The sequence below is a fragment of the Panulirus ornatus genome, chromosome 44 (assembly GCF_036320965.1).
Source record: "Panulirus ornatus isolate Po-2019 chromosome 44, ASM3632096v1, whole genome shotgun sequence".
Taxonomy (NCBI): Eukaryota; Metazoa; Arthropoda; class Malacostraca; order Decapoda; family Palinuridae; genus Panulirus; species Panulirus ornatus.
The window spans coordinates 8,305,045-8,329,805 of NC_092267.1; the positions used below are offsets into that span (position 1 = coordinate 8,305,045).

General features: G+C 38.0%; 1 protein-coding gene across 1 annotated transcript in view; it reads right to left on the reverse strand.

Moving 5' to 3' along the window:
* The window catches only part of Gp210 (nucleoporin 210), a 61,848-nt gene that overhangs the window by 23,551 nt on the left and 13,536 nt on the right, over nt 1-24,761 (reverse strand). The window contains exons 10-24 of the mRNA XM_071687720.1: nt 24,370-24,534; nt 23,615-23,767; nt 22,684-22,870; nt 21,155-21,293; nt 19,502-19,626; nt 18,163-18,326; nt 15,844-15,960; nt 11,852-12,044; nt 10,584-10,783; nt 7,522-7,623; nt 7,309-7,395; nt 3,762-3,925; nt 2,712-2,913; nt 2,303-2,482; nt 802-1,011 (exon numbers count right to left, since the gene is read on the reverse strand). Coding sequence (XP_071543821.1) covers nt 802-1,011; nt 2,303-2,482; nt 2,712-2,913; nt 3,762-3,925; nt 7,309-7,395; nt 7,522-7,623; nt 10,584-10,783; nt 11,852-12,044; nt 15,844-15,960; nt 18,163-18,326; nt 19,502-19,626; nt 21,155-21,293; nt 22,684-22,870; nt 23,615-23,767; nt 24,370-24,534 — 2,388 coding nt within the window. The remainder of the gene's footprint in view (nt 1-801; nt 1,012-2,302; nt 2,483-2,711; nt 2,914-3,761; nt 3,926-7,308; nt 7,396-7,521; nt 7,624-10,583; nt 10,784-11,851; nt 12,045-15,843; nt 15,961-18,162; nt 18,327-19,501; nt 19,627-21,154; nt 21,294-22,683; nt 22,871-23,614; nt 23,768-24,369; nt 24,535-24,761) is intronic.

Below are 24,761 nucleotides of genomic sequence, written 5' to 3' on the forward strand. Positions count from 1 at the left end.
ATGGATTACCTCAGCTGTTTTACATATTTTGGTTCAGTCCCTCAACAGAAACTCAACCCCTGTATACCACATTCCAATTAACTCTATCCCATACATACTTTTCACCCTCCTGCATTTTCAGGCCCCAGTCACTCAAAGCTTTTTTTCACTCATCCTTTCATCTCCAATTTGGTCTTTGCCTTCTTATGCCCTCCACTTCTGACAAATATGTCCTTTTTGTCAACTTTCATTTTTCTATAAGTCCAAAGCATTTCAGCATAACATCTACAGTTCTCTCAACCATACTCTTCATATCAACACACCCCTACCTTACTCTATCATTAATTACTAAACCAAACAAAATGGTAGACAAAATACACTAGACTTCTAGCGAATGGATTACAAGCAGAAAGGCTTTTAATTCATTCTACATTATGCATTCCAAAGTCCTGTAGTTAACAACACATTTGTGGCCTGATGGTCTGAATAAGAAACTGATTGGGTTGTATAAACAAAACAGAAAATGGATAATCTGAATATGATCAGCTGTCACATTCAACAAAATCATTGGTTCCTTAAAAATCATCGAAGCAGGTACTACCATGTGGGGCCACTGATGGTAGGGTGTTGACAAATTCTGCCTGCTTATGGTTACACTGTGAGTGAGTAGTCACCTTAAGCACAGCTGTATCATCATCAGCTGACAAGAATACAGTCATTTTAAGGAACTTCTCACTCCAAAGGTGTCTATCATTTCTCAGTCATATCTGCCATACATAACAGAAAAAAAAAAAAAATAAAAAAGAACTGCTACAAACTCACCTTTCTATATACTCCAATTAAAGTTGCAATTTGCTTATTGTTAATGGACCATTCAAAAGAAAGTGGTGGAACAGCTGTGGCATATGCTAAAGGATTCTGATCTTCACTTCCAAATGCATACAAAGGCATTGTTGTGCCTGTCTCAAGATGGGTGATTGGTGCATGAATATGAATCTTCTCAAAGGGAATCACATTAATGATCACAGTATCCTGCAAGAAGTCAAAAGAAAATCAATTTTACTAATACAGAATAAGAAAATGCATTTGAATAAATAAGCAACCATTCTAACTTACAGTAAAGCTGGTATTACATCATTATTGTTATCATCATTATCATAAAACCCTAGAACCCCATTCTCAGTGACTAGTGATCCAGAGGCTTCAGCAGCTCCAAGGTTGCACTACACTCAGTAGCAAGGACAAGAAGAATCCCTTTGAGATGAAAACATCTCTTATGAGACTGTACTGTCTTGCCAAGTGATGCAGATACAGCCTCAACAGAGGTGACTTTTCACTCAAGTGTGACCTCAAGCTGGTGGAGCATGAAAGCAACTAGTAAGAGGTTCAAACAGATGGAGTCCTATGACAAATAAGAGGTTAAGATCTTACAGATATATGAAGAGAACTAAATCAAAGTTGGCTGGATATCATAAATGTTATGACAGACATAAGAAGGAAGTATTTCAAAGTTAGGTGATGTATGGAAAGAAACACCCATCACAACAACGCACTTCTGAGATGCAAGTAATCAAACAGGAATTATGCGATACACTGATTTGCTATATACTGATGGTAGCTAATAGCAAAGGTATGCAAAGAGACAGCTCTCTCAGGAGCAGAAACTAATTCAATATCTAAATTACACTGTAAGAAAACCAATAGTATGGCATAAGGAAATTGGTTCGACATTTAAAGTCAGATCAGGAAAGTCAACATATCAAGTCACTTAAGACCTAGGTCTGTTGAGTAAGTCAGTAAGTAAGGCCTTAATACGATTCTCATCTTGCAGGAAACAAACAGCAAAAATATGTGAGTGAGACGACCAAGGTATTGACACTGTCCTAACCTGTCACCAAAGTTCCACCTTAGGAGAACATGAAAGGAGACCAAGTATCTATAAAAAACCAGCAGAACTAGATTCAAGTTCATGGATAAGAAATTATTCAGTAAGCTGCTTATTATCATACAAAAGGCCAAAAGAAGAATAAGCCTCTCAATTTTGGTCAGTGCATCTACATAAGCATGAAGAACTAATACATAAGGTCCATAGAGCAACAAAGATGGTACTAGACCCACATTGGACAAGAGAAGAGTCAGGGGGTGACCTGATTACAATCCTTAAGTTTTTAATATAGATCAATGATGAAGACAGTGAACAATTCTTCAAAGTGATGTCTTACACATATAAAAATTTTGCTATAAGTAGTGAAGTATAATGTAACAAATTCAGATCAAAATCCTGCTGTGCACAAAAGAAAAAACAACCAAAATTATTCTTTACCTTGGAGTAAACAGCTTTTTGTCCAGTCTCTTTACTAACACTAACAGCCTGAGCTGTCAGCACTGTTGTACCCAAAGAAAGAGCACTGACTAATCCTGTATGTGATGTGCTGGCAATAGTTTCATTAACAACAGAGTACTCCACGCTCGCATCTGGGTAGGGGCCACCTTTTGTTTCCACCTGACAATGAAATTATATCAAATTCAGAGTCTGATTTTTTAATTTTTCAGATCATGCTCTTTATATAAAGCAAGCTAAACAAAGATTAATGTTAACAAAGTATAATCCAAAAGATGTCTGATACAAAATAAACATGACAGCACCTTATTTATAAACGAGATGATAACAGGTGTCTCGAAAATAGTACATTTTGGGAAATAATAAATGGTGATCAGATAATTATCATTACCTCATAAACAGCACCAACAATGAGAGTAATAATTCTGGGTTGTACTGTGAGTGGTGGAAAGACTTGAACTGGTTTAGCAGGACTGAATATCAGGGCTCCCCCACTATCATCAATGCCAGCACTGACTTGTAAAGTTGTGTCTCCCAAGTGTTCACCAGTAACCTTATATACAGCATTACCTTCAGGATTCACACTATGATATCTGTAATAAATAAGCATATGTGTATTTACGTAATGACCTGATATATCACGTAAACTTATAATTACAAACTGCTCTTAACATGCATTGGCAAAATGATCATTCAGACATGAGACCTGTTCCAACCACATGTCAAAAAAAGCTGAGCAAAAGATACCTTGAAGACAAATGTGAAAGGAAGTCTATAAAAATGAAGATAAGAACATCTAAAAAGCCTTACTAGAAATGATTGTAAAAGTGACATGTCTGTTGGTACAGGAAGACAATAAATTACTCTTACCCCTGGTTTCATCTCAGCAACGATGTGAGTATAATTGTGATGTCACAGCATTATGGCAAGTGACAGGTACAGTATCACTGGTGACTCCATGCACTCCCATATAAGGAAAGCAGGGCTACCAAAGCAAAGTCAGATGAAACAGAATGGTTAGGAATCTTTCACCAGATTGTCATATAGTTCAAAACTGAAGGGGTAAAAGTAATTCATGGTCTGACTGTTCAATAGTAAAAGTGATAAGAAGATGAAGAAATAAGTAAATGGGAAAGGATGAAATTATAAAAGGAGGAAGTATGACAGGCAATTATGAAATTATATAAGGGGGATATAAGAGAAAGCATAATACCCTTATATTCCCTGCATGTTATAGCCTTATCACTTTACTCTCTCAACCTATCCGTCTCTTCTGTGGTCTACCTCTCCTCTTTTTATCATCTACTGTACTACAATACATCTCCTTGAACAGCCACTTGTCTACTATGTATCTTAAAAAAAAGGAAATAAATAAAACAAAACAAAAAACAAAAGACTGGCTCTATAGCACTACTAAGTTTTTTCGGGTTGAAACACTTACCTTGCTGAGATAAAATTGGCCTGAGGGTGAGGTGTAAGATTCATGAGGTTGTGGGCAGGTAATGGATGTCCAGATGAATCCTTTGCCACAACTTCAGCCTCCAATGTTCCTCCAAGTTCCACACGATCAACAATCAACAAGTCAAGTGAGTCAATGCTCGCAATCTTTGGAGAATGAGTGGAAAGGATGGTATGAAATATTATAATACAGTATTTCATATATTAATTTCTAAACTATACACTTCTTTCAAGTCAGTTCATAAAACAATGCTACTACAATAATTCTATACATAGTTCATTACTTTAACAAAAACTGGGCCTGAGAATGATGTAAATTTAATAGAAAATAATCTTTGGTATGGCAGGAGACAAACTGAACTGGATTTCTTTTCAAAAGATTCTGAGGAAGTTTGAAACAACTGAACTGCTAAGGTTGATGAGCTATATACACTGCCTCCATTGTTCCATGGGATTTTTCCAAAACTTTCTTATATGTCTATGTGTATCGTATCTAGAAATGCCTTTATTACTTCATGATCAACCTTAACAATTCACTCTTAATTCCATTTTTAAGGAAAGCTCAAGCTCCAAAACCACTTCTAAAATTAGCACAAGTGGTCAATTGCTTAACGGTAGTTCTGGGGGGAAAAGATGTTTGTCATGTAATTCACCGTTTCATGTCAGTAAAAGTCCTACAATGCAAGCTCCTTAGGAAGAGTGTTCATCTTTCCAGTGTGGTTTTCTCATTTCTAACACTATATTAAGTTTAATATTTGTTCATCGTTTTCCTGCAATAATGAAGTAAAAGCAGGTGAGCAATGGGCCCATTTTCTCATATCCACTCTCTAGCTGTCATTAATAATGCACTGAAACAGTCTACCATCAAACAGTTAAGTCTCACACACCACTCTGGTTTTCCCTAACCAAATTCTCATGCCATGGTTCATTTGAATGACAGCACATTGCCTCCTGAATACCACATCACTCAAATTCACTTTATCTTATGCAAGCCTATAAGTCTTATAAATGCTCAGGTCCTGATAACCACAAAGCCACTTTCATTTCATCCTTCCATTTACTTCTCAGTCTTCCACTCCCCTCTGCTCCCTCCTTTTAGTCAATCTCTCTCTGCTCATTCCCTCCATGAGTTCAAATCATCTAAACACACCTTGGTCAGCTTTCTCAATCATACTCTGCTTACTATCACATCAGTCTGTAACTCTCATTCTTTTCCCCCCATACCGTCCTCAGGCATTCAATTTCCAACATGTCCACTGTTTTTAGCTCTTTCCCACTGAGGGCTCAAGCCTCACAACGATAAAACTCTGCTGGGGATACTATACCTTCAAACACACTCATCTTTGCCCCAATATACAAAGACCCTTTTTTTTTTTTACATGTGCTATTCCCTCCTCTTCCATCCAACGACACACTTTAACCTCCATTCTTTCATCAGCAGTCAAGTCCATTCCCAGGTATCTAAAGTAATCTACTTCTTCTTAGTCCCCACCATTCATTTCCCAACTGCATTTCTCATTACCTTACTTTTGTTCACATTCTCTTTCAACTTTCTTCTCTCAAAATCTTGCACATTTTTTCATCAGATTCTTGAGTTTCACTCATGAATTTGCCACCAAACATATACAAAATATATACTATGTAAAACATTCCTTTGTTGCATTCATCCAAAATTCTTATTTCCAAATGTTTGTAACAAGTGCAACATAGACTAATGTAGAGATTACATAGATGAAGTGCCAGGGTTTGGATACTTACTAGGCATCAGCATAAGGGCAGAACATATATTTTTTTTCATACGTATTTGCCATTTCCCGCGTTAGCAAGGGAGCGTTAACAACAGAGGACTGAGCCTTTGAGGGAATATCCTCACTTGACCCCCTTTCTCTGTTCCTTCTTTTGGAAAATTAAAAACGAGAGGGGAGGATTTCCAGCCCCAGCTCCCTCCCCTTTTAGTTGCCTTCGACGACACAGAGGGAATACATGGGAAGTATTCTTTCTCCCCTATCCCCAGGGATAAGAACACATATTTAAACCAACATAAAAATCAAAGAAATTCAAGGAGCATTACCACTGGAAACGCATACACCATTTTAATAGGAATCTTAAATGCTGGGGCACCTGAATTCTAGATGTTTTTGGACGATACATATTTGGACTCTCACCCGAATCAGCCACCAGTGCTGGTGACTGAATTTGGTAAAGTGTGTGAAAGAAGAAAGCTGAGAGTAAATGTGAATAAGAGCAAGGTTATTAAGTACAGTAGGGTTGAGGGACAAGTCAACTGGGAGGTACGTTTGAATGGAGAAAAACTGGAGGAAGTGAAGTGTCTTAGATGTCTGGGAGTGGATTTGGCAGCTGATGGAACCATGGAAGCAGAAGTGAGTCACAGGGTGGGGGACAGAAGTTCTAGGAGCGTTGAAGAATGTGTGGAAGGTGAGAACATTATCTCGGAAAGCAAAATTGGGTATGTTTGAAGGAGTAGTGGTTCCAACAATGTTATATGGTTGCGAGGTGTGGGCTATAGATAGAGTTGTGCGGAGGAGGGTGGATGTGTTGGAAATGAGATGTTTGAGGACAATATGTGATGTGAGGTGGTTTGATTGAATAAGTAATGAAAGGGTAAGAGGGATGTGTGGTAATAAAGAGAGCGTGGTTGAGAGAGCAGAAGAGGGTGTTTTGAAATGGTTTGGTCACATGGAGAGAATGAGTGAGGAAAGATTGACAAAGAGGATATATGTGTCAGAGGTGGAGGGAACAAGGAGAAGTTGGAGACCAAATTGGAGGTGGAGAGATGGAGTGAAAAAGATTTTGAGTGATCAGGGCCTGAACATGCAGGAGGGTGAAAGGCGTGCAAGGAATAGAGTGAATTGGAACGATGTGGTATACCCAGGTAGACGTGCTGTCAATGAATTGAACCAGGGAATGTGAAGTGTCTGGGGTAAACCATGGAAAGTTTTGTAGGACCTGGATGTGGAAAGGGAGCTGTGGTTTTGGTGCATTGTACATGACAGCTAGAGACTGAGTGTGAACGAATGTGGCCTTTGTTGTTTTTTCCTAGCGCTACCTTGCACGCATGCAGGGGGGTTGTCTTTTCATGTGTGGCGGAGTGGCGACGGGAATGAATAAAGGCACCAAGTATGAACTATGTACATGTGTATATATGAATATGTCTATGTATGTATATACATATGCATACGTTGAAAAGCATAGGCATGTATATGTGCGTGTGTGTTCGTGTATGTATATACATGTGTATGTGGGTGGGTTGGGCCATTCTTTCGTCTGTTACCTTGCGCTACCTCACTAACACGGGAGACAGCGACAAAGTGTAATATATAATAAATATAAAGATATTTGGACTCAAAATCTTCTACCAGCATAATGATCACCAAACAACAAAAAAAAGGGGGAAAAGGAGAGGTTACCTTGCCTAATAAATAAGATACGCTTGGGTTATCTAATGTCAGTGTTAGCTAGGACAGGCTGGGGATGCATCTTAATATATCAATTATGGGTATGGGACCTACCCTTATGTGTGAAGTGCCAGGACTCTCAGCTTCTAAACAAAGATCCAAAACAGTGACTGTCAGTTCTCCATCTAAAAGAGGGTAAACCTGGCAAAGTAGATAAGAACATGATAATAAATTCACAAAACTCTGCAGGGTATTATTCATGTAGAATCAAATATTTCTTTGTGAACTTACAAAATAGATCTTGAGAAAGGGAAAATTTGTACTTACAGTGACCATCCTGTCCTTATCCAAATAGACAAGGGACGCAATATCACTTTCTGCAGTTTGAAGTTCAAAGAATCCTGATCCACCAGCTAATGTCAGGTCCAACTGAAAAAAAGACCATTCATGTAAAAGAGGAATCCAGAAAGTTTATATTGTAAGTATCATATAATACAATCACCCAACAGAACAAACAATGTTCTATCTGTAACTGTCTCTGTTGCCTGTTCCCTCTGGAAACCTCCTCAAGAAGGTGGCCATGGCAAGAGTCTCCTGGAGAACCCAAGCAGTGGTCAACTCTAGCGCAGTATTTCAGAGGCTCCTGCCTAATGTTCATCAACTTCTGCAACTTAGTAAAAACAAAAAAAATATTTTTCTAGTAATCGATTAATACACCAATTCAGAAAAAACAAGCAAATACAAGTTATGGAAAAAATACCCAAGAAAGAGGTAAAAAGCACAACCTTTTTCTCCACTGGTAACTATGCTCCTTGCCACAACTATGCTGCAGCATCCTCCTGTTATCTTAATTACTGAAATCTGCATCAATCTTCTAGATAATTATCTCTTTATATATATTTCTTTTAGGTCTGAAAACATTTCTTTCACAACTTCCCTGTACTTCTGCCTTTTGGCATTTACTTATATGTCTATCCATTACCTTTAACTCTACTCACAATGATATAGGAGTGAAAATGCATAAAACTTTCCACATCACTAAATCATACCCAAGTTATTGTTCGTGCTCATATGAACACATGTCTCAACTCACATCTTTTACATTCTAAACAAAATGTCTACACTTATTAATTATCAATTATTGTCAGGGTGTACTTATCCTCGGCCTTTAGAGCTTAATTGCTTCACCTGTCCACCCTTTTCCAGATCAAATGTCTTCTTGTATCTACTCACACTATTGTAGTCTTTTATCTGTTAAACATCGTAAATGGCTAGAATAACTTGACAGCTTCACATCAATGTATTCTTCTCCAAATTCCTTCACACCACACACTGAAGTCATATCTTCCTTCATTCTGTTCTCCTAAATCTTACAATACTACAAAAATCATAGATCTTTTCCTAGTAATTTTTTTTTCTGCTGTACCTAAGAAAACTCAAATTTCAAGTCATTATGTAAGAGCTGGAACAATCAGTCTATCATGCTGACTTTTTGGGCAATGTGCAGTTAACTTCTATCCAATTACCAAATCTTTTGCTGTCATTAAGTCTCCTTCCTCTATGTTGCTATACTTAACTTCAGCTCACACACTGCCATCCTTGTGAAACATCATCTAAATTCTTCTTTCACACTAATAACACAACACAGCCCTTCTCTTTCAAAAACCATCTTTCCTCTTGCATTTACTTTCAACATTCTCCCATTAATCATCATAGCAATTTACCACTCTCCCCAACTCCTCTTTATAATGTAACTAAGAAAAAAGCATCATCTGCATACAAAAGTGTAGTAGCTTTCACCATATTTCAGCTGTATCCCACTATCGCCTCATCTCACCCTATTACAATCAATACCCAATCCACTAAATCACAAAATAAAAGTGACAGCATGCAATCCTGATACATTTTCATGTCATCTTCATATCAGCCATCCTAATGCACCCACACATCTTCATTGCACTCATTCATACCATTATTCATTCTCAGACATTACTTTTATCAAGACATCTAGTAACATCATTCACCAGACTTTGATACACACAATGGCCATAACTTTATAGAATCTTTTATTGATTCATTATACATTATAAGTGCCATGTAAAATTTCTTTTTCTCTATATCTTTCTTCATGACCAGCCAAAGTGCAAATATTTGGCCTATACATTGTCATTCCTTACTAAATCTTTCCTGTTCCTTACCTAAACAGAGTTCAATAATACTTTTAGCACAGTTAATCCTACAACATATCTTACTATGTTATGAAGACATTCCTAACTAAGTCTTCCAATCCTTTTCACTCTCTTTTATCTCAAATAGTAAAAAAAAACAAAAAAAAAAAACACTGCCTTTGTATCACTAAACCCATAAGCTATATGCTAGTAGATATTCAATTTAATTTCAAAAAGATGAATAGGGATGCGTTCAAAAGATATTTCTTTTTTATACCTTCTCGCCTTGTCCCTCCTACGCGAGGCAGCGACAGGGACAGATGCCTGAGCCTTAGAGGGAAAATCCTCACTTTGCTCCTCCCTCCCAACCTGAGTAAAGGTAAAGTAATGAGGATGGGACACAGTTAAAGAAGGCCTTAATATGAATATTACCTAGCAGGAAATAAGCACCAGGATTCTGTGTATTAGTGGGATTTGGGAATCGACATTGTCTCTAACCATACCAGTTTCCAACGTTAGGAAAACAGGTAAGGAGACAAACTTCTTGCTAGTAAATATTAGAAGATATTTCAAGTACAAAGATATGAAAATTTTAGCAAGCTGCTCACATGCTACACGAGACCAAAACTAGAATACACTTCTCATGTTTGTCACCATACCTAAAGCAGTACAAAGAGCTAATAAAAAAGTCCAGTGGAGGGTAACAAAGATGGCAACAGAATCAAGAAAGCTGAGTTACAGGGAAAGTCTGAAGCGTTAAATATGCACGTTAGAGATAGGAGTAAGGACTGACTTTATCGAAACATTCAAATGAGAGTAAATGGCTTTTTGAGTGATGTATGGGTAGATCAACTTGAGGATATAATGTGAAATTAATGAAGAAACTTGAAGAAAAAGATGTAAAGAAGCACACTTACAGTCTAAGAGTGGTGGATGAATAGAATAAACTGAATGAGAATGTGGTAAATACTGACAGTATATAGAAATTTAAAACGTTGAACAGTAGTAGAGTAAGAGCAAGACATGGGACCCTGGGAGTGTAAAACTACCTCCCCATACAGCACAAATAGGTACATACACACACACACACATATAAACACACAACTCCCTACATGTGTCATATATCAGGAAATCAGCATTGAAAACAGTTCAACAGACATTAATAGATATAATACTATGACAGATACTTCACTGAAAAGCCTTACTATTGCTCCTACCCACCTTGTTATCCTTATGCTGGTAGAGAATGGCAGATGATGGCTCGAGTACAACATCCTGAACCAAATTAAGTAGCAAAGAAGCTGAGAGAAGATGCACAGTTTGTTGTCCAGCTACTTCAGACACCATCTTGTTGAAGCCCATTAGTTTAACACCAACTAAAACCTCTCCCACTTCTCCAACTGGGTTAAGTACCTGGTGAGCTACAAGGAATATCAAAATCTTTCTTATCATGTACAGCATTTCCTATCACATACAGCAGGTAACTTTCATACAGAAAAGGTGCCTGTACTAATTTGGAATCCTTATCAAATGTCTTACTCTATACATATCACTGCAAGCAACCAGTGGTCAAGTCCCAGCTCACAAACCTCAGCACTCTTATTAACAATGCATGCCTCTTAGTACTGTATATTGCTATGATATTCATGCCTCAAGACAAATTCTAAATATAAAAGTAGACATTTATTCATGGAGAATCTAAGCAAACTCTAGTACTCAAATTGAACCAAATCTAGAATACCCTATGATGCATAAATCTACACGATAAAAACATTTACCACCAGCTCTGTCGCTGTCTCCCGCGTTTGCGGGAAATGGCGAATAGTATGAAAAAAAAAAAAAAAAAAAAACATACTGATAATAACTTTTCAGCTATATACACATACAACAAAAACTTAAAACAGAAATGATAATAATACATGGGTATAAGTGTAAATGGAATAAAACATGAACAAATGAAGGCTGTAACAAAATGAAAGTTATCCAAATCTTCAGATATTTCATTTTTTGTTTTATTCATCTGTCAATCATTATCATTCCACATTTGTGGGAATGTTATGTCCCAGAAATTTCCGTCACCTTTAATTTTTCTCATAAGGCTGTCAGAGTGGAAGGATCGAGGAAAAGGGAGGACCAAAGAGAAGGTGAAAGGATGAAGTGAAAGATGGTTTGAAGGCTTGAGGCCTGGATATGCAGGAAAGTGTGATGCATGCAGGGGACAGAGCGAACTGGAGTAATGTGGTTTAAATGGGACAATGTGCTGTCAATGGGCTGAACTAGGGAATATGAAGCATTTGGGGAAATGATAGAAAAGCCTGTGGGGCCTGATTGTGGTTAAGGGGCTCTACTTTTGGTGCATTATAAATAAGAGTGAGAGAGTGGAAGTGAGCAAATAGGGCCATTTCTTCATCTGTGTTCCTGGCACTACCACACTAACATAGGAAAAGACAAACATATATGAAAGAAAATAGTAAGCAATAAACACATACTTTTCATTGGAAGAACAAAGCCATGTGAAGTAGTGATCTGAGTGAGGCTGGAGGGTTCGTCTGGTACAACCGCCAATGCTTCATTTGACACACTCCACTTCAAAACCAGAGACGAAATATTGTCAAACTTCCGATTCTCTGAGTCAGTAACAATCACTTCCATTTGGAGAGGTTTGTAGCATGGAGCAACAGACTGTAAAGCAATACGAAACAAGAAAATATTATCATCCTGATAATCGTACCTTCAGCACCTATCAACTGCCGACAGAATGAAAATTATATCAAAAGTTGCAGAAAGTATGCAAATAAAAGACAGTAATAAAAAGAAAACTTACATTGAGATGTATAGGTATGTATATTGTGCGTGTGTGGACATGTATGTATATACATTTGTATGTGGGCGGGTTGGGCCATTCTTTCGTCTGTTTCCTTGCGCTACCTCGCTAACGCGGGAGACAGCAATAAAGCAAAATAATAATAAAAAAAAAAGAAAACTAGTCTTTCAGTTTAAATACAAAAATACTCTACAGAATGAGATTCTAGGGCTGGAAGGTAAAGGTAAGAAATTTGGAGTAAAATAAATGCATACAATCAGACACATGGTCGGTTATAAAGTACAGCAGATGGGATGTATAAGCATTAATACAGAATAGGGAGCATGCCTAGCTAAATACAGTATCAACAATGGAGACTGAAAAATTTACTGAATGAACTAAATTGCATGCATTGATAATTACAAATAAAAATACAGATTATGAAAATCTACTGTATAAACTGTCCTTTGTCTTAGCACCTCAAAATATCAGAATCTCCTCAACTAGAGATACATACAGCAGTAGTACAGTTAAGGTACAAGGAAGAGAGGTAGATCACATGAGATGGAGAGAAATGATTAGGGTTAGGGATATTTCAAATGAGTGTTGTGGGGTAGTGAACTGCAACAACATGCAATGGAAGCATTTTACATACAGAGTGATGGCTTTGAACAACAAAGTTAAGGAATTCTTTCTTCCATTTCTCTCTCTTCCCAGAGAATTTCCACCTTTAAGAATCAGAGGTATAAGTTTGTTGAGTATTCCTGGTAAATTATATGGGAGGGTATTGATTGAGAGGGTGAAGGCATGTACAGAGCATCAGATTGGGGAAGAGCAGTGTGGTTTCAGAAGTGGTAGAGGATGTGTGGATCAGGTGTTTGCTTTGAAGAATGTATGTGAGAAATACTTAGAAAAACAAATGGATTTGTATGTAGCATTTATGGATCTGGAGAAGGCATATGATAGAGTTGATAGAGATGCTCTGTGGAAGGTATTAAGAATATATGGTGTGGGAGGCAAGTTGTCAGAAGCAGTGAAAAGTTTTTATCGAGGATGTAAGGCATGTGTACGCGTAGGAAGAGAGGAAAGTGATTGGTTCTCAGTGAATGTAGGTTTGCGGCAGGGGTGTGTGATGTCTCCATGGTTGTTTAATTTGTTTATGGATGGGGTTGTTAGGGAGGTGAATGCAAGAGTTTTGGAAAGAGGGGCAAGTATGAAGTCTGTTGGGGATGAGAGAGCTTGGGAAGTGAGTCAGTTATGTTCGCTGATGATACAGCGCTGGTGGCTGATTCATGTGAGAAACTGCAGAAGCTGGTGACTGAGTTTGGTAAAGTGTGTGAAAGAAGAAAGTTAAGAGTAAATGTGAATAAGAGCAAGGTTATTAGGTACAGTAGGGTTGAGGGTCAAGTCAACTGGGAGGTGAGTTTGAATGGAGAAAAACTGGAGGAAGTAAAGTGTTTTAGATATCTGGGAGTGGATCTGGCAGCGGATGGAACCATGGAAGCGGAAGTGGATCATAGGATGGGGGAGGGGGCGAAAATTCTGGGAGCCTTGAAGAATGTGTGGAAGTCGAGAACATTATCTCGGAAAGCAAAAATGAGTATGTTTGAAGGAATAGTGGTTCCAACAATGTTGTATGGTTGCGAGGCGTGGGCTATGGATAGAGTGGTGCGCAGGAGGATGGATGTGCTGGAAATGAGATGTTTGAGGACAATGTGTGGTGTGAGGTGGTTTGATCGAGTAAGTAACGTAAGGGTAAGAGAGATGTGTGGAAATAAAAAGAGCGTGGTTGAGAGAGCAGAAGAGGGTGTTTTGAAATGGTTTGGGCACATGGAGAGAATGAGTGAGGAAAGATTGACCAAGAGGATATATGTGTCGGAGGTGGAGGGAACGAGGAGAAGAGGGAGACCAAATTGGAGGTGGAAAGATGGAGTGAAAAAGATTTTGTGTGATCGGGGCCTGAACATGCAGGAGGGTGAAAGGAGGGCAAGGAATAGAGTGAATTGGAGCGATGTGGTATACCGGGGTTGACGTGCTGTCAGGGGATTGAATCAGGGCATGTGAAGCGTCTGGGGTAAACCATGGAAAGCTGTGTAGGTATGTATATTTGCGTGTGTGGACGTATGTATATACATGTGTATGGGGGTGGGTTGGGCCATTTCTTTCGTGTGTTTCCTTGCGCTACCTCGCAAACGCGGGAGACAGCGGCAAAAAAAAAAAAAAAAAAAAAAAAAAAAAAAAAAAAAAAAGAATCAGATGCACAAACATCGAAGGGGCTCTAGCTGATTTTCACTCTTTTTCCGAGCAATGCTCTTTTCCATCCGAAATAGCTGTGATTTGGGTGTTTTTGCTCATGTTGTGTGTGTGTGAGGGATGCCTCATTAGAATGAACTTAAGAGTGTTAGTGAAAGTCAAAAGCTCTTCAATAAATGTAAAGAACCATCTTTCGTTTAAAACACTGGGCAAGAGTTGAAGATATATTCATGTGTTTTCAGAGACTGCATGTACCAGACCTACCTCATCAAATACCCCACAGAGGTAAATTCCAAAAAATGCTTAAGGAAGCTAATTCGGGGTGTCAGGAGTTGAAAAGAGTGGGAATATCTTGCCTGTTTTGAAAAACAATGAAAGGAATGAAAGCTTACAAATCAGAAGACAACTTATACGAATTGCAAAAGCTAAATGCTTCTTTTTGAACTAATTCTTTCTCAAAGTTTTAAGAGGTAATGCAAGGAACAAACGAACAAAAGCATTATCTGCACACATCTAATCCCTTGCTATCATGTACAGTGCAATTAAATAAAAACCTAAGACCCATAGCCAATCCTCACAGACCACTCAATGTCTTTCTCTGACTATTTCAGCCCACTGAAGAAAATAATGCCCTCATATACTACATTACTATAACTCATTGTATAACCCACACTATCTTTACTGTATGTATTCCCAGTGAATTTCCACTCTTTGATTACAGGTAATCAATAAATAGTCAACCATTATCATTCTTGGTGGAATGTACCAAACATTTATCTTTGTTCCATATGCCTTGCAGAAAGGCAAGGAGGGACAAAAATGAATGTAGAAATTAGAAGTACATGTTTGTTAAGTGTACCTAGGAAAGTGTGTGGGAAAGCAGTGACTGAAAGGGTGGTAGGAAGCACAAGCATATTACTGAGGAGGAGCAATGCTTCAAGTGTTTTGTTTAGATGAATTTATGTGAAACTGAAATTGAAGAAATAGTAAACGGCATATAGCATTAATGGGTCAGGAAAAAATCATGAGAGGGATGACAGAGATGCCTTGTGGAAAATACTATACACACTAGCTTTGCCATCATAATCTCATCATAGATACTCACAGGTACATACTACACAACACTCCCATACCTTCCCCAATAGAATTATCTATAAAATCTAACACATCTGGTTTTAAAACTTTCACTCCATTTTCCTTTAACATCTTAAATCATAAGCTTGTTATACACTATCATTACATATTCAAGTAAACCTTAAACTAAAGCCTACAACATGCATATATCATTTAACCCTCTCACATTCCCCTCCCCATTCAAATGTGTATCTCATAAGAACCAACTGCAATGCACCACAATGTATGGCACCTATCAAAAACAGGAAAAGCTACTTCAATAATTATATTTTATACCACATCACAACTTACCACACCAAGCTCTGCAGTAGCTGGACATGAGGAAAGGGCAGCAATGGGTCTCTTGATAATGGCTGCCAAACTTATAGCATCTGGCAAGGCACACACAACTCTCACAGAAGCACTAACCTGAGGGTGCATCATCAACTGAATTAATACAATAACAAATTCTTTCTTAATCATACACAGCCAAATTTTCATATACCATAGTTTAAATTGCAAGGCCACCTACAAGCATCTTTTATACTACAGTAACCAAAATTTTTCACAAATGACATGCTCAAAACAATTTCTCTCATAGTACAAATATCTTTTATATTTGTCTGCTGTCTTCTATCTCAGCAAAGTAGAGGAAGGAACAGACGACTCAGCTTTGGAGAGAAAAATAAAAATCTTTTCCAATCTCCTTTGTCCTCACATACAATGACCTGTTTGTTTACACACTCTTCAATTCACCCAGGACTTTAGCTCCCTCAACCATCCCATGGGCCATTTCAGTTTCCGTAGTTCCATTAGATGCCACGTCCACTTACAAATATCTAAAATATCCTACTTCCTCCTGGTTCTCTCCACTCAAACTCACACTCCAATTAATCTGTCTCTTTGCTACATCTAATGACTTTCCTTTTAGCCACATTTACCCAAAACTTTCATACACTCTTCCAAACCAAGACACCAGCTTCTACAGTTTCTCACTTGAATCTGCCACCAGTGCTGTGTCATTAGCAAACAAAGTTGCAACTGACTTAGCTCCTAGCAACTATCCCCCGAGAGACTGCATACCTACCCATCTTCTCAGGGACCATGTATTCAATTCCTTCACCATCCCAACCATAAACATGTCAAACAGCTACGGTGACATCACACATCCCTGCTGCGAACCCACCTTTACCAGGAACTGCCCATCCTTCTCTCTTTCTATTTACACACACACACACCTTAACCTCTTGAGGAACACTCTTCACTGCTTCTCACAGCTTTTCTCCCACACCATATATTCGTTTACATCTTCCTCAGAGCATCTCTACCAACACTATCATATGCTGTCTGCAGATCCACAAAAGCTAAACAAACTCTTCTGTTTCTCTATGTCTTTCTCATGCAGATTTTTCAAAGCCATTACCTGATCCACATCTTAAGCACTCTTGAAACCACATTGTTCCTCCCCAGTCTGATAACACCACACTCTCGATCACTATTCTCTCATATTACTTACTCAACAAACTTATACCACTGTAATCTGAGCATTCATCACTTTTATCACCCTTACTTTTATACATTGGCATTATATATGTATTCTACCAATCCTCAGACATCTCACCATAAACATCTTAAAAATCTTAATAAGCCAATCAACAACACAGTTACCTCCTTTCTTGAAAAATTCAGAGGCAATCCCATCTGCACCAGCTGTCTTCTCACACCTTATCTTACAGAAGGCTTTTGTCACTTCTTACTTCATATACCTGCCACCACATCACTTGCTCCATCTCCTCATCTAAAATCTGCCTGTTACCATTTCTTCATTTGCCCCATGATACTTCCATTTGTCCTTTTGTTTTCCTCAAACTATCAACCTCCTTCCAAAATAGAGGCTTGGAGCTGTGGCAAGCAGCTGGCTGCTACTTTGTATAGTTTCTGTGTGAAGACCAGCCACTCGAAGTGACTGATTTTATACCTCCATTTTTCCCTGAATGATAAAGCTGTGACATTTTTTCCTTCTTTAATCTTTGCCTCTTTCTATAACCAGTTCTTCCATTAAGAATCAGGTTTACATACACCTGAAACTGAGCATGTGGTGTGCCTTTTTGTCTAACATGCCTATAACCCTTACAAATGAAGGAGAAACTGGCCTTGAAAATAGGAGGAACATGTACTTAACTCAAGTAAAGTCTACAAATGTCACACAGATTAATAATCCCAGACACTCAATTAAACATTTACCATCCTGAATATCTTGAATTACTAACTTCTTCATTTTAAATTTGCGGAGAAAGGAAACATAAAGCTTGATGTAAACTGACATAACCACTTATAAGTTAACCTGGGTTGCCTGCCATCTCCTAAAAGTGAAGGGATACAAGCACTAATTCAAAATGTTGCTCAGCATATGAATGTCTATCTTTTGTTTTCATGTCTTTTAACATGAATTTCATCATCCTACAAACTGAGGATAGAACCAGTCACATTATTATGGTAGTAAAATACAAGTGGTGACTTTCTTGCTACAACACATTTACAAGGATATATATCTAAGGCTTCAGTATTGAAAAATAAGGAATATAGTGGAACTAATACTACACCATAATTACAAGATGAATCATGACATACACTTTGAGGATTAATAAGTGTTGAGGATGGACTGTTTCCTACAGTTACGGTAACTGTGAACTCTCCAAGATCAAGGCAAAATACTTCCACAGCATGAAGGTCTGAATGTTTCTTTACTCCACTCAGAAGCTTTACTTCAACTTTTTCTGGATCATCAACTTCCACTGAAATAAACATAGACAAAATTAGTTTAAATTTGACTATCAAATCCCTACCAAACTGTCAGTACAATTATTTTCAACTGATAACTAATAAAATCTGAAATAAACATAGACAAAATTAAAGTTTAAATTTGACTATCAAATCCCTACCAAACTGTCAGTACAATTATTTTTAACTGATAACTAATATATAACATATATAACTAGGAAAGGCAAAATGGGATAGACTTTTTATTCCTGAGGCTTACAGTAATGATCCTCACTTGGCTCCTTATTCTCAACTTTTACAAGGTAATAATTCAAAAGGAGAGGATTTCCAGGTCCTGTTCCCACACCTCTTAGTCACCTTCAACAAATAACAATAAAAATGATTTATGAGAGGTGGAGTGAAAGAGCACCAGCAAACTTCAGGGAACTTACAAATACATGCTATATAAGTAAGTGAATAGTATAACGAGAACAAGAGAAAGGAGATGGGTATACCAGTGAAGGGGGTAGATGGGGAAGTGGTAATAGGCAAAAAAGTGGTGAAAAAGGAATAATAAAGTGAGTATTTTGGAAGACTGTTGAATGTGTTTGATGATAGAGTGGTGCATGTGAGGTATTTGAGGCAAGGAGGTATGGGAAGCGAGAGACTCAAGGAAATGGTTTGGTGAAAAGAAAAGAGATGGTGAATGCCTTGAATAAAAGGAGTGAAAAGGTGGCTAAAGTGGATGGGAATGCACTGAATTTCTCAAGACAGGGGGTGTCTGTGCTGATGATTGGTCAGTTAAGATTTTCAATGTATATATGGCTCAAGGTGAAGTGCATGAGGATTGACACAAGGGGAACAAAACTAAGTCATATGTGTGAGTAGCTGAGGGTTAGTGATTGTAGGTGAAGGTGGGTCTACATTATGGATATCAATAAAACTTTCCATGGCATCCTTCCAGCCACTTCATGTACCCTGGTCCAGTCGTATGACAGCAAGTTGTCTCCTGTATACCATATCGCTCCAATTCACTATCCCATGCATCTCTGAAACCCTCTCTTTCCATGCACTTCCCACTATGCATAAAGGAGATATAAGATGAAGAGGGATGAAAGGTGTGACTATGAATATGAATAAGGAATAGGCACTAGGAAATTTGAGAAGTACCATCCCCATAGTGTTCATGAAGGAAAAAATGAAGTCTAACCTTTAACTTCGTGAGAAGATGGTTTTGAGATCCAAGGGAGAGGGCCTCCTGTGAAGAGTACTATTCTAGAAGATCCTAAAGCTAAAACTGTTTCCCCTGATGCTGGATTGCTAGGATGAAGAGGCCTGGAAAAATAAAATAAAAATGTTTGAAATTATGGTGTATCATAAAAGATTATCATTACGTGATGAATTCTTGTCAGTCAGTTACTTTAACATAATGATTATTGTTTTTAATTCAGATCATACTTTCAATTCTATATCATTATCAATATCATACTTGATCACAGTTTCCCATGTCAGTGAGGTAGCACCAGGAAACAGACGAAGAAAGACTCATCCACTCACATACACACATATGCAGATGCTCCCCAACTTATGATGGGGTTATGTTCCGATAAAGCCATCGAAAGTAGAAAATATCTTGTCGAAAATCCATTTAATACTGTACATCTAACCTAATGAACATCACTGCTTAGCCTAGCCTACCTTAAATGTTCTCAGAACACTTACATTTCTCATCCACAATTATCCTACGCAGCTCTTTAAAGCTTCGGCACCTTCAGTATTGGAACTTGCTGCCTCACCTAAAACCTTTACATTATGAAAATTATGATGCATCTTGAAGTGTTGGAACCACCCATAACTTGCAGTAAACACTTGCGTATACACAGGATCGTTGGCACACAATTTAAGAGTATGAAAAAGGCTTCTTGCCTCAGCCTGAATGGTCAGTAAGATAAGCAGTATTCACTTCTGTATCTTGTCTTCCATCCACATGACAAGTAGTTTTTCCATATCATCAATCAGTCCAGCTCTTTTCTTTGTGATGACAGTGGATTTAACCAATGCAAATGATTTCACTGCATCACTGATTTGCTTTTTATCCTTTAGGATGGGTGAGATCATCAATTGCTATATTCCTAACTCATGTGCGATGGCCATTACTGGTTTGCTGCCTTCATGCTGAAAAATTATCCTTAATTTCATCTCAAGAGTAATTGCCTTCCTCTTCTTCTCACCAGAGGCAGGAGACAGAGATGGGCATTTTGTAAACATGATGGAATGCAAAAACACAAACCACAAAATCCATAAAGTCTCCTTTCCAAGCTCACTTACTCTCATCACTCTCTTCTCCCCAACATTCTCTCTTCTTTTTCTGAAAACCTCTAAAAATCTTCATCGCCTCCACAGAACAGAGATACAGAGACCAGACACCCCACCAGCTGCCCTCTCAGCACATTAACATCCAAAAGTCTCTTTTACACACCTATCAAGTAACACATAATCTAATAATGCCCTTTCACCATCTCTCCTACTCAAATATGCATACTTCTGTATGTCTCTCTTTTTAAACCATGTATTCCCAATCACCAGTCCTTTTTTTCAGCAAGCAAATCCACAAACTCTTCACCATTTCCAGGTTTATAAACAGCTAAGTGATTACATTTAGACCCCATCAGATTCTATGAAGTTTAGAGATAATTATCAAAGTAAAGCCTCTATTAAACAAACCTAGAACTAACGGATTTAAAAAACAAACCAAATTCCTAATGACAATTTGTGTCCATAAAGTCAGAACAAGCTTAAATTGTCTTGATTCTTTTAAATCAGCTCACTTTCACTTTACTCTAGACTTTCTGTATCTACTTACCTAAAAGCAGCAACAATGGTTGTAACAGCTAGTTCACCCGAAGAGCTTTCATATGAAACCTTAACTTCAGAGAAGCCTGGAGACTTTCCTATAACTTCTACTACTGCACAAGAACTCTTAATGGTGGGATTCTTTATATCTGAAAAAATGAGGATGAATTTTGATATCAAGACAGAATAAATTCAAAGATTTACTCATTTTCATATATTATCATTCTTAAATGCATTTTGCCATTTCCCACATAAGCAAGACAGCACCAGGAACATAAAAAGAAATGGCCTCGCTGTTATGCATTATGCACTGAGACCCCAGCCCCTTCATCCACAACCAGGACCTACAGACTTATCCATGGTTTCCCCATACTGCTTCATGTGGCCTGGCTTAGCCCAATGACAGCAAGTCATCTCCTGTAAACTACATTGCTCCAATTTGCTCTATCTCCTGCATGCCTTGCATCCACCTGCATTTTCGTCTTTCACTTCCTCCAAAATTTGTAAATACTTTTCCTGCAAAATTTGTAAATACTTTTCCTGTCTTTTTCCCTTTTCATTAACATCTTATCATTTCAGTTAAAGCCTCATCTTGATGTGGACATTTGTCCATGACCGGAACTTTAGAAAAAAAGTATCCTGTGAACAAGCATTTGCCAGTATTGTGTTTATGACACTTAAAGTGGATGAATCCTCTTCATTCACCTTTCTATAGAGGTGGGTAAAGTGTTAAAGTATACCTTCATCCAACCAAGCTCAAAGCATTCTGCTTATACATGAAGATCTAAGCTGTTATCAAGAAAAATATATATTTGTGTCACCATACATTTCAGCATAAAATGAAAAACATTTCACAAGTAAGTCTAGATAAAACTAAAAACATTATTTATTTATTTATTTTATTTTGCTTTGTCGCTGTCTCCCGCAATTGCGAGGTAGCGCAAGGAAACAGAAGAAAGAAATGGCCCAACCCACCCCAATACACACGTATATACACATACGTCCACACACGCAAATATACATACCTACACATCTCAATGTACACATATATATACACACACAGACACATACATATATACCCATGCACACAATTCACACTGTCTGCCTTTATTCATTCCCATCGCCACCTCGCCACACATGAAATACCATCCCCCTCCCCCCTCATGTGTGCGAGGTAGCACTAGGAAAAGATAACAAAGGCCTCATTCGTTCACACTCAGTCTCCAGCTGTCATGCAATAATGCCCGAAACCACAGCTCCCTTTCCACATCCAGGCCCCACACAACTTTCCATGGTTTACCCCAGACGCTTCACATGCCCTGATTCAATCCACTGACAGCACGTCAATCCCGGTATACCACATCGATCCAATTCACTCTATTCCTTGCCCGCCTTTCACCCTCATGCATGTTCAGGCCCCGATCACTCAAAATCTTTTTCACTCCATCTTTCCACCTCCAATTTGGTCTCCCACTGAGTTTAAAAAATCATACGTAAAGGCATTACCTCCTTAAAAAGTGAGAAATTTTCGTGACTAACCTGGCAGTGCAGTAAAGGATTGCTCTTTTGGCTCCACCTTCAGAGGCAATTTGTGACAAACAGTGAATGGAACCTGGGTGCCATCCCACTGTGTATATGCTGCTACATGAAGGGGAAGCCTTGTTTCAACTTCTGCCTCAACAACACTTTCAAGTAGTGCCAAGCCTACTGCCTCAACAATATGGATCTGTGCAATAATGACATGAATATAGTAGTTGCTAAAAGTAGAGGAACGTAGGAAAATGAAGAATGAATATCATCATTGAAATGCAAAGAAAATGCATACAAGAATACTACACACCTATGTAATAAAATATTCACATTCAGTAAGCATACACGGGCAGGAAAAGGTAAAGTAAGCTGGCATCTGATCATATTCCCAATTCATTGGGGTGGAATTAGCACAAAACTCCTTCCTCATCTCCTCCCCCTTTTGCATCAATCCATGTCTAATGCATCAAAGTGAAATGTGAACTTCCACAATAATAAAAGAGCTTCTTACTTTTTCTCTCTATTCACTAAGGTGAATCATCAGCTGAGACCATGGTCTTCATTCTCATCATTCTCACACACTAAATGCTTAACATAATAACATATTAAACTTTCAACTTAACTCTCAAGTGTAAGCAAGCTACTTATCAAAAATTCATAAAATTCTTTCCTCTGTGTATAAGAATATTATCACTTCTACTCAGGCCTTTGGGATTTTAAGTATTCTGTAAACAAATAAACCTAAAATGCTTTTTCTAACATTATCCTTACATACCAAGAGTTTTTCTAAAATCATATGGAATGAATTGTTTTTCTATTAAATCATTTCTAAATTGAATTAAGAGACTTTTGTCGTGGCCACCTCCTTGACAGAAGTTCTCAGAGATGTTGATAGATAGATAAAACAGAAATGAATGCTAAGAAATCACTCTATACCAACCTCAGCAGTATCTTTGTTGTGTGGATTAATCACCATGGAAGCAGTGACTAAAACAGACCCCTGAGATTTTGTTCTGCACACACCCATTTGTGAGACTCCAAGTACTTCTGTATTGTTGCTGCTCCATAGCACACTGCCAGACCCACCCCTTACCTGCAACAGCATAAACAATTCGAATGATATAACAAAGAAGGTGACAAAGAGGATAAATAAGTCAGAAATGGAGGGGACATGAGAAGGGGGAGACCAAACTGGAAATGGAAGGATTGAAGCCTAAATATGCAGGAAGGTAAATAATGTGGACAGGACAGAGTGAATTGGAACAATGTGTTATACAGGGGTTGACAAGCTCTCAACAGACTGAACCAGGGTATGTGAAACAGCTGAGGGAAACCACAGAGAGGTACGTGAGGCCTAGTTGTGGATAAGGGTTATGGTTCCTATTCATTACAATGACAACTAGAGAATGTATGTGAGAAAATGTGGCCTTTACTCACCTCTTCCTTGTGCTACACTGCTAATATGGAAAAAACTGCAAACAAGTATGAATGATAAATTAAATAATCAAAATAATATATCACAAAAAATTCTATCAGTCACTAAGCCAAACACTATGCAGAGAAGTATATAACAAAAAAGTGATTTCTATATTAATGAAAATGACATGCGATAAAATACTTGAATATGTAAATGAGTAAATGAAATCTATAAATGTTACCTCTCATGTCATAATCTGAAATGAGAAAGTTCCTTACTGTTAAGTTGAGACTATAAGTAGGTTCTGTGAGTGGATCCCAAGGAAAGACCGTACGTGGAGGTATCACAACAATGGGTTCAAATATTTCTAGATCCTGGCTGGCCTTCAAGGGTGGAGTAATCTCCAAAATAGTACCAGCCACTTCCACAGCAGATAGAGTTGCCTGTGAACAAAATGCTAATTACTCTTAACATATAATAATAACCAAAACTTTGCTCAACAGTTATTCATTACTGCTGTGACAAACAGACTTTCATGTACCAAAATACAACTTTCACAAGATATCAGCACTTGCATTAGTAAGATATATCATTATGAATACTGATATTCTTTTAGTAGTAAATAAGATAAAGGAATATACTGTCTCCAAGACTGTTCATCATACTAACA